This window comes from Lissotriton helveticus, chromosome 7 (genome assembly GCF_964261635.1).
Source record: "Lissotriton helveticus chromosome 7, aLisHel1.1, whole genome shotgun sequence".
NCBI classification, from domain to species: Eukaryota; Metazoa; Chordata; class Amphibia; order Caudata; family Salamandridae; genus Lissotriton; species Lissotriton helveticus.
Window position 1 is genome coordinate 570,347,376 of NC_136068.1, and position 14,375 is coordinate 570,361,750.

Sequence of the window (14,375 nt, forward strand, 5' to 3'; positions counted from 1 at the left end):
AACTGAATACTTACCAGGGAATAAGTGCTTCTGGGAGCTGTAGTTTCCACCTAGATGCAGCGGTCACATGGCTATGTGAAGTTTGGTGAAACGGACTCCTGCCAATAGGAGTGTTGGAGTCAATTTAAAAGGTGGAGGTGGAGACACGACCCTGTTAGCAGCGGCATCTGAAGAAGGCAACTCAGCCGAAATGCATCATGCCCGATTCTGCCTAATAAAGGTCTTCTGAACTTCCCCTGATGTGGCCTCTTAACTTCTTTACCGGAGGGGTTTTGTTGGAAAATTTTATTCACGCATGCCAGTTGCGTGATAAGAGGCCCCGTTCTGCAAGTGACTGGAGCAACGCTGGTATCTGCTTTTCAAGCTTTCTTTTGTCCAAGTGATTGGAATGCCTCCAGCCCGCCTCGAAGCCAGGCAACGCCATGAGCTGCTGCCACGCAGTTCGTGACTTCACGAGGAGGCAGGTTCACTGCAACATTGCCTCACAGCTCGGCGGACCCCTGTAATCGAGGCTCGAACGTCAAAGGGGACTGAAGGAAGCCATCAGGCACAGAAACAAACAGGACAATCCACTTTGGACACTTCGTGCCTTTAAATGCTACAATTTTACTATCGTGCATTTAGACTCTACGCTTTCCCAAACTGAATACTTACCAGGGAATAAGTGCTTCTGGGAGCTGTAGTTTCCACCTAGATGCAGCGGTCACATGGCTATGTGAAGTTTGGTGAAACGGACTCCTGCCAATAGGAGTGTTGGAGTCAATTTAAAAGGTGGAGGTGGAGACACGACCCTGTTAGCAGCGGCATCTGAAGAAGGCAACTCAGCCGAAATGCATCATGCCCGATTCTGCCTAATAAAGGTCTTCTGAACTTCCCCTGATGTGGCCTCTTAACTTCTTTACCGGAGGGGTTTTGTTGGAAAATATATATAAATATATATAAATATCTCCCACCAATGCTGACCTCAATAAGAAATCAGCGGGACACATGCTCCGGGCACAAACGAAGGATTTATTTGGCTAATTACAAATGCAATCCTCTAGTCCGTGAAATGCTGTGGCAGACGCGTTTCTGGCCGGAATGGCCGTCATCAGTGCCGGTCCCACAGGCTAGTGAAATTTCGTGGGCTCCAGAGACGACTCTCTTAATAGCAGTCTCTCGACTCCCCCTCCCACAGGCACGTGTGTTCATTGCGCTGCGACTCCCAGGAACACTGCATGATGGAAGTTGCAGTCCACGAGGTCCCGCATACAGGTATATATATATATATATATATATATATATATATATATATATATATATATATATATATATATATATATATATATATATATATATATATATATATATATATATATATATATATATATATATATATATATATATATATATATATATATATATATATATATATCTTTGAGGGAGCCTTCTTCATCCATTGTCTGTTTAACTGTCATTCATTCACATTTTGATTCCACCCACAACAGCACGGTGAAGTGGGTCAACTCACTTTTCATAAATAGACAGTCCTGCACTGATTTATGGCATTTTCCTGTTCATAAGTTCACAGCTGCCTGCAACGGAGCGCACTTCAGTGCCAGTGGTAATAAGTCTGGGCTGGTATGCCATGCTAATATTTGTAGATTTTAGTCATTTAAAAATGTTTTGTTTTTGGAGTAATGCATGCTTGTGTGAACATGTTTGAAAAGGTCAGGTTTGCCAAGGCCAGACCCACTGGATTTTTCAATGCTAGGTGCATACGTGTGTTACCAACATATAAAATACAAGATATGCTTACTGTACATTCCATAATCTCATTCTGATCTGCCTCTTTTCAAACTGATTTGGAGTCTGAGTACAGAACCAAAAAAATGCAGAGGGGAGAGGGAACTAGAAGTACAAAAAATATTGGCTAAGACACGTATCTTTATTAAAAGATGCATCAGGATAGCCCTGCTTGCAAAAAAGCATAATAAATAGCCTACCTTGAGGCAATCCATATGTGTTTAAGGGCCAAGTTTCTCAGAAAGGTCAGCTGCTCTAGAACTGCTTGTTTGGTTTCTTAAATACAGGAGAGAAATTCTGTACGTGCTTCTAATGCAAGATATTCTACAACCTTTTTGATGTTGCCCCAGTCCTGTAAATTATGTAACATGCTTTGACAGTGGACACATTCAGATGGCTCAATGTAGAGACCGAAGTTCTTGCATGGCTTGGAAAAGCTGTATTACCTCGTTCTACTCCAGAGTATAGTCCTGTCTTATGTTTATATTTGTCCTTCAGAGGACTTTCTAATCTGTCAGTCCACTCAAGGTGCTCCATGACTAGCATCCATGATTTTGTTCTGACATTTACCTGTAAAGCCTAGGCTTCACTGGTTGGGGGAGTGGAGGAGATGGGGGAGATGTGTGCACTCAAAGTGCACCCCTTTCTTTGTTGTGAGCTACATTGAATAGCCCTCTGTGCTGACAAAGGCAGAAACCCCAACTGTAGTGTCTGTGGGATAATAAACTTCTGGGATGCAAGCATCCTGTAAGAGCAGAGCTTTCAGTCACCAAGAACTATCTATGTCCACACCTTTCATGGCGAGCTGTGACGAAAGAGAGAGAAAGTGAGTATGGGTTATAGACCTGCCTTAGAGTTGTGTTACAGTTACAACTGGATTGTCTGAGGACTAGGACAGGGTTAACTCCAAAAACCATTTCTGGGGTGAAAAAGTATACTGGGCCAAGCATCAAGCACTACATGGCCTATCATGACAAGATTGTAGTTCTGCATACCTCATGTAAGCTGGCAACATCTTCGACTAGGGATCCTGTACAGCTTTGGCTTTAAACTCCTTACAATGTCAGCAGGCACAGTATCATAATCCAGTGGCAGGCAGCACAGACACCCCATCCATTTGCATACACGCTTACAAAAGAAAGATATTTTTGGAAGAAACCCCTATCCTCTTTCAAAGCATGATACTGATTGAAACAACTCTTGCATATGAAAAGATTTAAGGTTGAACAATTGTTTGAAACAATTCTGCTCTGGCAGAGTGGGGAAAACTGACACAAGGGATTTGCTTCTTGCTCTGTCCTTTTAGCCTGGGGTCAAACATTTTATTCGGTTCCGGAGTCTGGCCCTGTGGTGGGGAATTCTTTGAGCTTAAAAATCAAGGCTAGAACATTTCTGGAAAAACTAACTCAGGTCTCAAGAGTTCCAACCCAACATCAAAGTGTAGTAGAAACCCCGCAAGTAATCCCCAACCAAAAAATAAATACCGAAGAAGCGGGGCAATCATCTGATTCAAAACAAGAATATACACCTGGAATATCCTTCACGGAAAACTTAATCGAGTTTATTCTGTTAGGAAAGAATGTTTTGATAGCTGGCTTCTCTGAATCTTCTAAGATTGCCTTTTTAAAATCAGCTTCCAAGCATCAATCATCTCAATCACCGATTACCAGGGCATGAACCATGCCCAGCACCCACCATACAGCTAGACGCATGGACCCCACAATTCTGTTCTCAAGGCCTTTAGAACACGTAGTGCTTAGAATTCATTCACAGGACCTCAGCCTTGGAAACCAATGGGCTCAACAGCTACCTTGCCCATACACATAGCCACATGTACATTGACTCACTAACGCACAGATACGCCCAAGGTTTTGAAGGCAGACATACAATCCCACATTCTGCAGTAATTACTCTCACTGAAAAAGTGGTACCTACTGTAGTGGAAGGGCTTGCAGTTGAAGCACTATCAGTGAGAGGAGGTGAAGTGATAGCTCTGTGGCCTGCACTCTAGAGGCATCTGGCATTGGGACCTGCAAAAAGAAGAAACATCAGCACTCTTATAATATGACGCCGTCAGACGTAAAGCTAAGCAGCAATGGTCGCAGCAATATCTGGCATTAGCACAACGGTCTCACTTTCAATTGTGTTGTCTTGATTTTAGTGAAGACAAGGAAACAAATACATAGGGTACAACATGATCAAATGTGTACATTTAAATCCACAATTAAAGAACCACTACAACAATACATTTGGAAGGCTAACAATGAAAATAGATGGAAAAGAAAATTAAAAATTAAGTCCCACGAGTAGGACCTACTTGGAAACAAAAAATCAAATGAACACACCACAAGTCAAAAGACAAGAACAAAAAGAGGAGAAAAGGAAGAAAAATGCGCCAATAAATGTTTGAAAGCCCTTTATCCTTTGATCTATGCCTCACATGAAAGGTATTGCAACTGGTAATTTGGTGGGCAGGAAGATTACAGTTCCCACTTTGGATGCAAGGGGATTGACAAGGTGTGGAAACAGCAGCTGTATAGGTAGGCAACCAAGTAAGATGGAAGCAAGGAAGGACTGCCAGGCCATTGCTCGCGGTCCACAGCAGGAAAGTAGGGATCTTCCGGAGATTAGTAAGCAAAGGCTATTACCTCAGCAGACATGAGGAGATGTAAAGGTAAAGTTGTTGCAAGAGATGCTAGAACACATGCCAGGATGTGATGGTCTTGGAATGTGAGAAACCGGTCACAAACCTAGGTCCACTGCACCGTACACGTACAACATTAAAAAGCATTTGCTGGCATAGAACATCTCAGAAAAGGACAAAAGAAGAGTCAGTGTGCTACAAGTTCACTTCAGATGTCTTGACAAACACGCTGGTAATTGGTGAAATCTGCTATGATTGTTAAACCTAAATTAAAGTCATGTCAACCGTTTCTATCCATTTCAAACTCTTAAAATGGAAAACAGTTGGGAGACTCGTCAGTCAGTCAGCAGCCCATCCATTGGATATCACGCATATCCTATCTGACTATCTGCTTGGTTACATATTACTACATTAAATGAGATTTGATGCCATCAGTTAAGCACCCTACCCAATCTTCCTTCTCCAAGTATATACTAATTACCCACCACTCAAAAAACTTCTTTTTGGATTCCATTATTCTTCCCCCTGAAAGTTTGAAAAAAATACTGACAATATTACATTTATCCAACTAGAGGAATGGAGCAAGTTGACACATGGATATCTGAACACAGCTTTGCTTAGAGAAAACACCAGTAGCAGCGGAATCAAACCATTTAATCCCAATCTAGTCCAGGACCCACGAAGCCATTAACCGTCTTTTAAGAAGAAATGGCCATTAAGGTATAACTCTTCTGATGTGTGGTCTTTGTAAGAAAGTTCAGATAACACAGAGAAGATCTATGTATGTATCAAGGTTGCATGTGTATTTCATGCCCGGGTCACTGGCGATACCCATTAGGAGTCCATGTGCAGGGCTAGAGAAAATGGACGTCTTTAGGGAAATTTTGCCTTTGTTTAATGCATGGCCTGACAAATGACCTGCTTCTGCACTGAGACCAATAACAAGTTCAACCTTTTGAGAAGGAAGCCATTCTTTTCTGTAGAGTAAGTCTATCCATGCTTCAGATAAACTAACCCTGCATACCTGAGGCTGTTGGTCACCTAGTAACTGGGACCTGTGTTTGGCTAGGGCTGGCTTGAAATGTACAAAATCAGCTTGACCAGTTCAAACCAGTTTGGCCTTTGACAACTACTTCAGAGGCCTCGGATAACTGCATTTAAAGGGAATAGAAAGGGAAGACGGACTTATCCAAGATTTAGGAATAATTTGAATTTTGAAAAAGAGGAATACAACTTGGCTCACAGTTATTTCAACTGGGAACCTGGGTATAAGAAAAAAATGAAAGAACAGTGGTCCCCAAACACTCATATGTATAAATGAAGACATCATAGTTCATTACATTCAAGTTTTTTGCACAGGCCTAAAGGCACCTACCCAGAAACACGGGAATTCGTGTCAATGCTTCAGCTGCCCTATCAGGAGATTCACCCCTCGTTCAATGCTACCGACCTCCGAGTCCCGCCACCCATCATCATTGTTATCGTGTCCTTCCCTTTCGGGCATTCCCCCGTCTCGCAATTCCTTTCTGTTATTCCCCTACAGTCCACCCTACCACATACCTTCTCAAATTTCATCAGGCAACCCCAACCCTCGTGGACCAACTTTTCCTGATTACAGCACACGTCCATCTCTTGTGCCCAATCTTGTACTCTTGGACTAAGCGTGCCTCCCCATTCCATGCAATCTCTCTCTTTGCTATGAGAACCCCAAGTTATCCAAGGTTTTCTGATAAGGGTTGAGGTCTGTAGACCCCCAACAGAGATAGCCGAGCCTGGGGTGCAAGCCGTTCCCCAATCACCATCTCCAAACAAGCTTTTAAGCCCTCCCAAAACAGGTGGATTTTAGGACTTTCCCACAAAGTATGTAAGAAGGAGCCCTTTTGACAACAGGCACGCAAGCACTCGTCATTCACTGCCCTCCTAATCTTGTGTAGGAGAGCCCTTGTGAAGTAAATTATATGAATGATTTTAAAATGAATGAGACGGAATTGCGCCTGTATAGCTACCTCCCTCTGGAATCGTAGTACCTCTTGTCACTCTTAATCCTCAACAATGCTCATTTCCATCTGCGATATACATAGAATATTCATATATGTATAGTTACTGCATGCCATTTTAATTTATGTACAATTATAACAAAATATCTATGTCTGAACTCAAAATATGAATATGATGTGTTTGTGTATGATCTCAATTTTCTTCTGTGATCCTTTCTCAGTATGTTCCAATTTTCTAAAGAAATTTTGTTTACAAGTAAAGGAAAAGGAAAGAGAAGCTTAGTCTTCACAGCAGTTGGTTTATATTAAATATAGGTACTGTACACTCACATGAAACAAGGTCTGCACCTGCATAAATGAGTACTTGTGAACCACTGTTCGTTTATTTGAACTTACAAACAGGAAACCCTCTGGCTGGCATCACTGCCCTGACTAAACGAGGAGGATAAATATTTGCCTCTTATATCTTGAGTTTACACAGAGTTTGGACGTCCATAGGACTTTGTACACTAATGCAGAGCAAATGGGTTACCCTGAGATGAACCTCTATTGTGTTGATGTTCCCACTTCATGTTATCCACAAATCTTAATTCCTACTAAAAGCTTGGCTGCTTTGACCCGTGGAATGAAGGAGAGCTAACTAACTGAGAAGAGGAACTGAACTGCACCTGCCAGGAGAAAACTCACCCTGATACTATGAAGATCTAAACAAGGCCCAAGTGACTTGATAAACTGCATGGAGGATGCAACAAACCGGCAATCACTTAGGAGCTACAAGAACCCTACAGCCCCTCTGGCAAACAGAAACAAAGTTTCAACAACACCTAGGGTAGAAGGTGCTGCATCATCTGTTGAACTGTGGGTGAACTTACTTGTTTTGCTGACCATCTTTCTTTAATAAAATCTCAGCCAGCATGTAATCACACAGGAGCGCCGGGACACCCCGTTGGAGTATCTGTGCGCGATATCAAAATACACTAAATAAATAAATAAATAAATAAACTGCGCACCTCAGCTGTGAGAAAACAATTATTGGCAAAGGTAAGCAGAGAGGACCAAATGGCCACCAGCAAACATCAGCCACCAGGATGCCTCTGCCAAGAGCATTAGAAGCTGCCATACACTTGTAGAGAGTGCTGCATGCACAAATACCAGTTGAAGTATTTTTCTTGGCTAAGACAAAAAAGACATACGTACGAGATAACACTCTTGGGGACCAGTCTATGTATTCTCTTATCTTCCTTGGTAGGGAGAAGAAGAGGAATGGAAGAAAGAGGGAAGGGTGAAAGATTGGGCCATGTGGAAAGCAGTCACAACTTTAGGCAAGGTGCAAAGGCCCTTGGTAGAAAAGAGTGTTGGACTGAAGTAATCGCCACCAAGAAGACTATCTTCAGAGAAAGTAAATTAACCCACCAACTGTGAGTTGGTTTGAATAACAAAGCTATAAGAAATGTTAACACCAGATTCAAATCTCATTCCTGAACAAAAGGGTGTGTGAGGAAACATTTATAATAAACCTTTCAGGAATCACACCTCTAATTGTGATCTGAGTGGAGAGGGTTCATATGGAAAGCCAGTATAGGAGGACAGAGCAGCCTAATGACCTTTTACAGTGGTGACTGCCAACCCCTATTGAGCAACAGAAATTGCAAAATGTAAAATGTCTTACACGCTGGATTCAAAGAGGTATATATCTTGGTTTAACAATAAGTAAACTTGGATTATTGGCCTACACGTAGCAACTAGATAACAGGCTTATTGGCAGCTTGGATGTCGTCTGGCCTCCAGGTGCAAGCAACAGGCTTCTAGTAGACAATGCACACCTTTCAAAAGTGAAGATGAAGCGCAGAGGACCTGACCATCCTGCTGTAAAAGTAGACTTATTCTATGTGGAACGGGAAGAGGGGCAGAATTATGAGTTTCACAGATTAGTCCATCAGATCCTCCATGTCAAAATATGGAGCAATTAGGACAAAGTATGCTTGAGCGTCTCACAACCTCTGCAGGACCAGATGGACCACATTGAGCAGACCCTCCAACCATTTAATCCTAAAGCGCCCGCTCAGGGAACTATTCAGAAGAAAGAGCTGAGCACAGAACATGGCGTCCGAATCTGGAGAAGATCGCCTCAATCAGGTTGGCTTCTAGGTCCTATTTGTGATTCTCCAATGAAAGGTGACTCAAAGCAATTGCGTTTTCATTCATGGTGCTCACTAGATTGGTCACTAATGGGAAAATGCTCTTCCCAGGGACAACAGCTACTGGGTCCAAAAACTCACACTGCCCAACTGGTGATATAATGGATAGTAGTTGTGTTGCCTGAAAGGATTTTAATGACATTCACAGAAATTGTGGGAAGAACATTCTTCAGGGCAAGAAGAATTAGCTACAACTCTGGCAAATTTATGAGCAGGTTTTGCCCTAACATAGGTCAAATGCATGGTGCTGTCATCTCTCACAGATAAGTGTCCCAACCCAACAAGGATGCATCCTTAACTACAGTGGGCTGTAATGGAGGATGGCTGAAGGAACATTCCACAGTGAGCTTGGATGGATCTGAACATTTCCATTTAAGCCATAAGACTCCCCTGATAATGGAGATCCCTTATATGACATCTGGCATGCTGCACCAACAGGATTCAGGAGGCCATCAACCCCTACAGGGAGAGAAATTGCAGATCAGGTATCAGAACGGGATTCATCTACATCTAAACCACACCACCCCCGTCCCCCAGTAGGAGAAAAAGCTTTCAGGCAGTTTTGTGTCCAAACCCGCAATGATGAAACACAGCCTCTGAGTGAGGGCGAGCTGACACTTCCAGATATTGATGGAGAAGCTCAGTTCAAGCCAAAGGGTCATTGTGTGTTGAAGATTGTCTATGATGAATGCACAAGAGCCGGACTTCACCAGCCAGATGTCTAAGTACAGAAATAAATGGACTCCTGATCTCCTCAGTCAAGCGGTCACCAAAGCCATCACTTTGTGGAAAGCTGGTGATGTGCTAGTGAGACTAGGTGGTAGTGCAACAAATTGGTGCTAGAACTGGACTCTGAATTGGCAGTTACGTCCTAACAGGAAGGACTGGAAGAAGTAAAGTGGTGCCCTAGAGATACAGGGGCACTATCCAATACCCCACATTGAGGGCTAGGAGCACCTGGCTCTAAGAATGAATTTTGAACTTGTTGTGAAATTGAAAAGGGTTGAGGAGACACAGGTTCAGAAGAACCCATCAAAGTCAGTAAAATACCAGGCCCCTCTCCTCCAAGGGCACCACCTCAATGGATCTTTTGCTTATTAGAACAAGTACCTCTGTCTCAAAGATTGAGAAGTGTGCTTGAGTGAATGCCCATGTGGACTGTAGCTGATTAGGGGAAACACAGAAAGGGTAGCATGTAGCTCTTGTGGAAAAGCTGGAGCACCCAGTTATCTCTTGTAATCATATCCCTATTGGTGACAAAGTGTGAGACCCTCAGTGGTACCAGAAGCTGAAAAGAGGTTTTGAAGCCTGGAGATTCAGGGGAACATGGAGTAGACTGAAGCTGCTCTGTGGGCTAGATCGGCTGCCGTTGTGAGGGTGGTCCTACAGGAAAGTCCCTGAAGTGTCAATATTTCCAGTAGAAATGTATGTGGGCTGCTGAGCCCCAAAAAAGGTTTTGCCAAGCAGCCAATATAGGATCCAACAAAGATCTGTTGAATGGTAGGAGAGATTCCAGTTACAGGTAGATAAAGTATTTCAGTAGGGATATTGGACTTTGCCTTAGCAGTCAGTAAAGGCAATTTTGCTATCTTCCATAGCACAGTAGTAAAGGAACAGACTTCCAAAAAAAGGAGGACCAGAGGGATAATAATGATTATCAACTTCGGGAGATGTATCAAGACAACTAGCATTTTGGAGATCTACAAAAAGGTCATCACAGAGGTAGGTTATCAGCTTCTGAGCCCACTTCCTCTGTATGCCAGTAATCTCTGCAGGGCATTGCCAAAGCGTCAGAGTCAGAGCAGGTGGTTTCCTCCATTTGAGTAACTCTGCGCTCTAGGACCCGTCAGTGGCTGGTACTCAAACGAGGCTCTGATTTTTTCCTTTCACCACTCAAACAATATCTGCCAGCTTCAAGGGGACAGCCGATGCTGAATGCAGCTCCAAACACAGCAATTTGTCAACCTTTTGATCTTCACTGAAGGAAAACAGGTCGATGCCTTGGTAGGCGTGAGCGTCCGATGCGATGCTAAGGCTGGAGTCTGTCAAGGCGCAGAGTGGGTTTGCATCCGGGGTCTGAGCTGCCAGATTTGCCAACCCCTGGAAAGTAGTCCAGAAGTATAAGGGGCTGTCCTGAAGATGCGCAGCGTGACCTCTCAATATCCTTCAATCTGGGGAAGTTTTGTTTATGAAGCTGAGAATTGTAATTTTGTCTTTTTAAGGACCATCATTGGTCCCAAAGACAATGAAGATCCTGATGTCAATAAATGGTGGAACTAAGTCTCTGAACGTTACTAGGAGGAGGAACATTTACGAAAAAGAAGAGGATTTTTCCTTCTTGTGGAGTTGTTAGTGGGGGATCACTTCCTGTCAAGACACCGACAATAAGAACGTGAGAGGAAGAACTGTGTTGGAGTATCCCAGCAAGACCTTGCCTTTAACAGATTTGGGTGCATGGACGGACAACAGCCTAAGGATGAGGTCTTATGATTTGCATCCAGACACTACATGCAGATGTTTAAACTCAGGGCAATTGAATTCGCTTGCTATCTTTCAGTAATTTCAATGCCATATATTCAGCCAAACTCACCACCTTGTCTTTGGTATATACTGCTACATAATTCTAAAATAGCGGATGTTTTGGGCGGGCTACTGGTCACAGTGGAATCAGGGCACCTAGCCATCTGACTAGGGCAACATTTGCCTTTCTTGGTAATGTGATGGGACACCTATGTTCAGCAGCTACATGGACTTCACAACACATTTTCACGGGACACTATTTTATAGACATTGACTCAAAAGGATAAGGAAGCTGTTCTATGTCATATTGGGTTACTTAATAATTGAACAGATTCTGATAATAAAAAGGTTCATGCTATGCAATAAACTGCTTAATTCTAACTCTAGTTTTGAACCATGGAACTCTTCTAGATTGAACTGAGACCTTCGCCCATCCCTGGTAAAGGAGTATTTAGTGCTATTCTAAAAGATATTAAGGCGTTGTTATGTAGCATTATGGGCCTTTCAGTTGAAGTGATTCTAAGTTGTATTAGCTCCAACCATGGTTAATGGCCACAGAAAGAAATAAAAAACAAAATTACAAAAAACATTTTGGAGTACATTTCTGGACCCCAAAAGTTACATAGTTTCATATAATTTACAGACCCAACCATTAGGCAGCAGAATAATGTTAATCTAGAGAGGATCACACTGCTAAACATAATGAGAGAAGGTGAGCTAGTAAGTCAGACAAACAGTGCTCTAACCAATCTTTACTCCTCCCCACTAAAAAAGACAGGCAAAAGTTAAAGGCACCTTACATCACCACACATAACATACCAGATACAGCTCATTGGATATCTGGCACAACCACTCCATTGTTGTTTAGTAACTTCACTAAAAACACCCTGTCACACAAACTAACCATATTAAACTTTAACATCATAAACTAAAATTGCATAATCCAGTCAACTCTTACTGCTGGGAGAAACAACAAGACCACAGAATACAGCACATATTTGAGGCAACTCTTAACACTTTATGCCCATAAAACAGAGAGGATAAAAGTACCTTATGGAAGACTGCGCTTGTTAACAATTTAAACTGTGTCTATGCAGAGCACATCAGGAAGCTGAAAAGTATGAGGTAACAAATGTAGTGAGAGATGTGATGAGGCTACGCATGGCATTAGCCTCAGGAACCCACCTTTCCTTGCAGGAGCAGCAGGAGCGAGTCAAGGGCATCTGGATGCTGTTCCAAACTTCGACAGAGCTCCAGGTTGACATGACAGCAGGAGTATACAACCTGTTAGCAAATAGAGAAAGTGTGAATGGCAGCCATAGTGCAGTATTTGCACCTAACTACAGAGTACAAAAGAGGGGAAGAAGGAAATAAAGGAGTGGGGGATCAAACTAGAAGGGATAAGAATGAGGAGGAGACCTGGAGGAAGAAAGATTAAACTGGACTGAAAGATATAGTGCATGAGCGGTTGGGAAAGGTGGAAGTATGAGTGGGGAAGAGCATGGAAGGCAGTGTGAAGGATCAACAGAATATGGAAAAATTGAAGAGTATGAGGAGGGGGCAGAGCTAGCCAGATGGAATGAGCAAAATGGGAGAAAAATGAAGGGAATGAGAGCAAAAGTGTGTGGGGGGGGGGGGGGGGGGGAGAGACACCTCATAAAATGGCTGAACGTCCCAGCTGATTTGACATTCGACCATCCTACTCTCATACGCTCTCTGGAGTCTCAAATGGAATTCATTGGCAATGTTCTTCACGGGTATTCCTCCCACCTTTCAACCAAAACTAATTTGTTCATCTGGGCACCTCCAGGTCACATAAGGTCACTATGACCTGTGGAGTCCCCCAGGGTTCCATGCTGCCACGTGCCATCTTCAACTTTGCATGGAGTTGCTTGATGCTCTACTCGCAGAACAAGGAAAAAAGGGGGAAAGGCTGGGTCCTGTCTCTGACCGGCTGGACCACTCTTATGAAACAAACAAACCAGATTGCCGGGCAGTGTAAGTTGGTAGACACAAGTACGCACCTAGTACAATAAATTGCTAGGCTGACAAACCATTTGTGTTTAGTCACTTATATTTTTTGAAAAAAGATTATGAAAAAATGCCTTGGCATCAAAAGGATTCACACCGCATTTACAAAGGTTCACAAGTACATTGAAAAAACCATAAACAGTACATTAAATCAAAACATACACATATAACAATTGTGATAACAATAAATATAGACAACTGTGGAATGCCTCAAAAATATCCCTTTGTCGAGGCACCAATCCTGGATGAAAATAAACAAGTGGACAGCTGAGGTGACAAACTAGCCTACTTGTTTTTACCACCGCTAGATACACATAAATTAATTTATCAAATGGTGCAGAACATAGGAAGACACAAGACTATGCAACAATGTAGAGTTGTGTGTACATTATATTCCTATTGTGCCCTGATAGTTCAGTATCTGGGTGGTGCACCCATAATTTATGTGTATCTAGCGGTGGTAAAAACAAGTAGGCTAGTTTGTCACCTCAGCTGTCCACATCCAAAGAAACAAAGAAGGTCTGGTACTTGCTCTCTCTTCTAAAGCAAGTCAAACTGTTTCTTCCAATGAGTAATTCTGAACTGCTGTTAAAGCCCTCGTACTAAAGCATCTAGATGGTGGCAATGCTGTTCTTCACGGCTTCCTGGACTCCGCACTGGCATCCCTTAGGTGCATCCTACATGCTGCAGCACGTCTCATCCAGGACCTGAAGAAATATGGTCACATTACCCTCGTCCTGATGCACTCCATTGGCTCCCCTTGCCGTCCCGCAACATCTTCAAAAGCAGTGGCATTATTTACAAAGCCAATGTGAGCACCAGCCCCGCTTAATTTGCAGGCACGCCCACCTTCTCTGATGATTTTCAGCACACCTACAGCCATTACACCATCACATTAGAGACTAAGAATAGTGAAAAGGACAGCAAGTCTTTTGCATCCCTGTACCCATGATCAAAAACAACATCCCTGTATACATCAGCACCACTGCAAGGATACTCTGCTATAGGAAAGGAATGCTGCATCACAATGGATTAACCATCCACAACCCACCTCCTTGTGCTATTACTCGTTGACTTTATGCTCATCTCTGACCATGTATAGCGTTGCACTGTCTTTTGGAAAGGTTTGCACTATAGAAATACCATACACATATATACAGAGAGAGCAAGAAGACAGAGTAAAGGGAAAAGAGCAATAAA

General features: G+C 42.8%; 1 protein-coding gene across 4 annotated transcripts in view; it reads right to left on the bottom strand.

The window, feature by feature from the left end:
- The window catches only part of STK36 (serine/threonine kinase 36), a 272,812-nt gene that overhangs the window by 52,518 nt on the left and 205,919 nt on the right, over window positions 1–14,375 (bottom strand). For all 4 annotated transcript variants that reach the window (XM_078652681.1, XM_078652680.1, XM_078652678.1 and 1 more), the window contains exons 17-18: window positions 12,330–12,428; window positions 3,721–3,815 (exon numbers count right to left, since the gene is read on the bottom strand). In XM_078652681.1, the coding sequence (XP_078508807.1) occupies window positions 3,721–3,815; window positions 12,330–12,428 (194 nt within the window). The remainder of the gene's footprint in view (window positions 1–3,720; window positions 3,816–12,329; window positions 12,429–14,375) is intronic.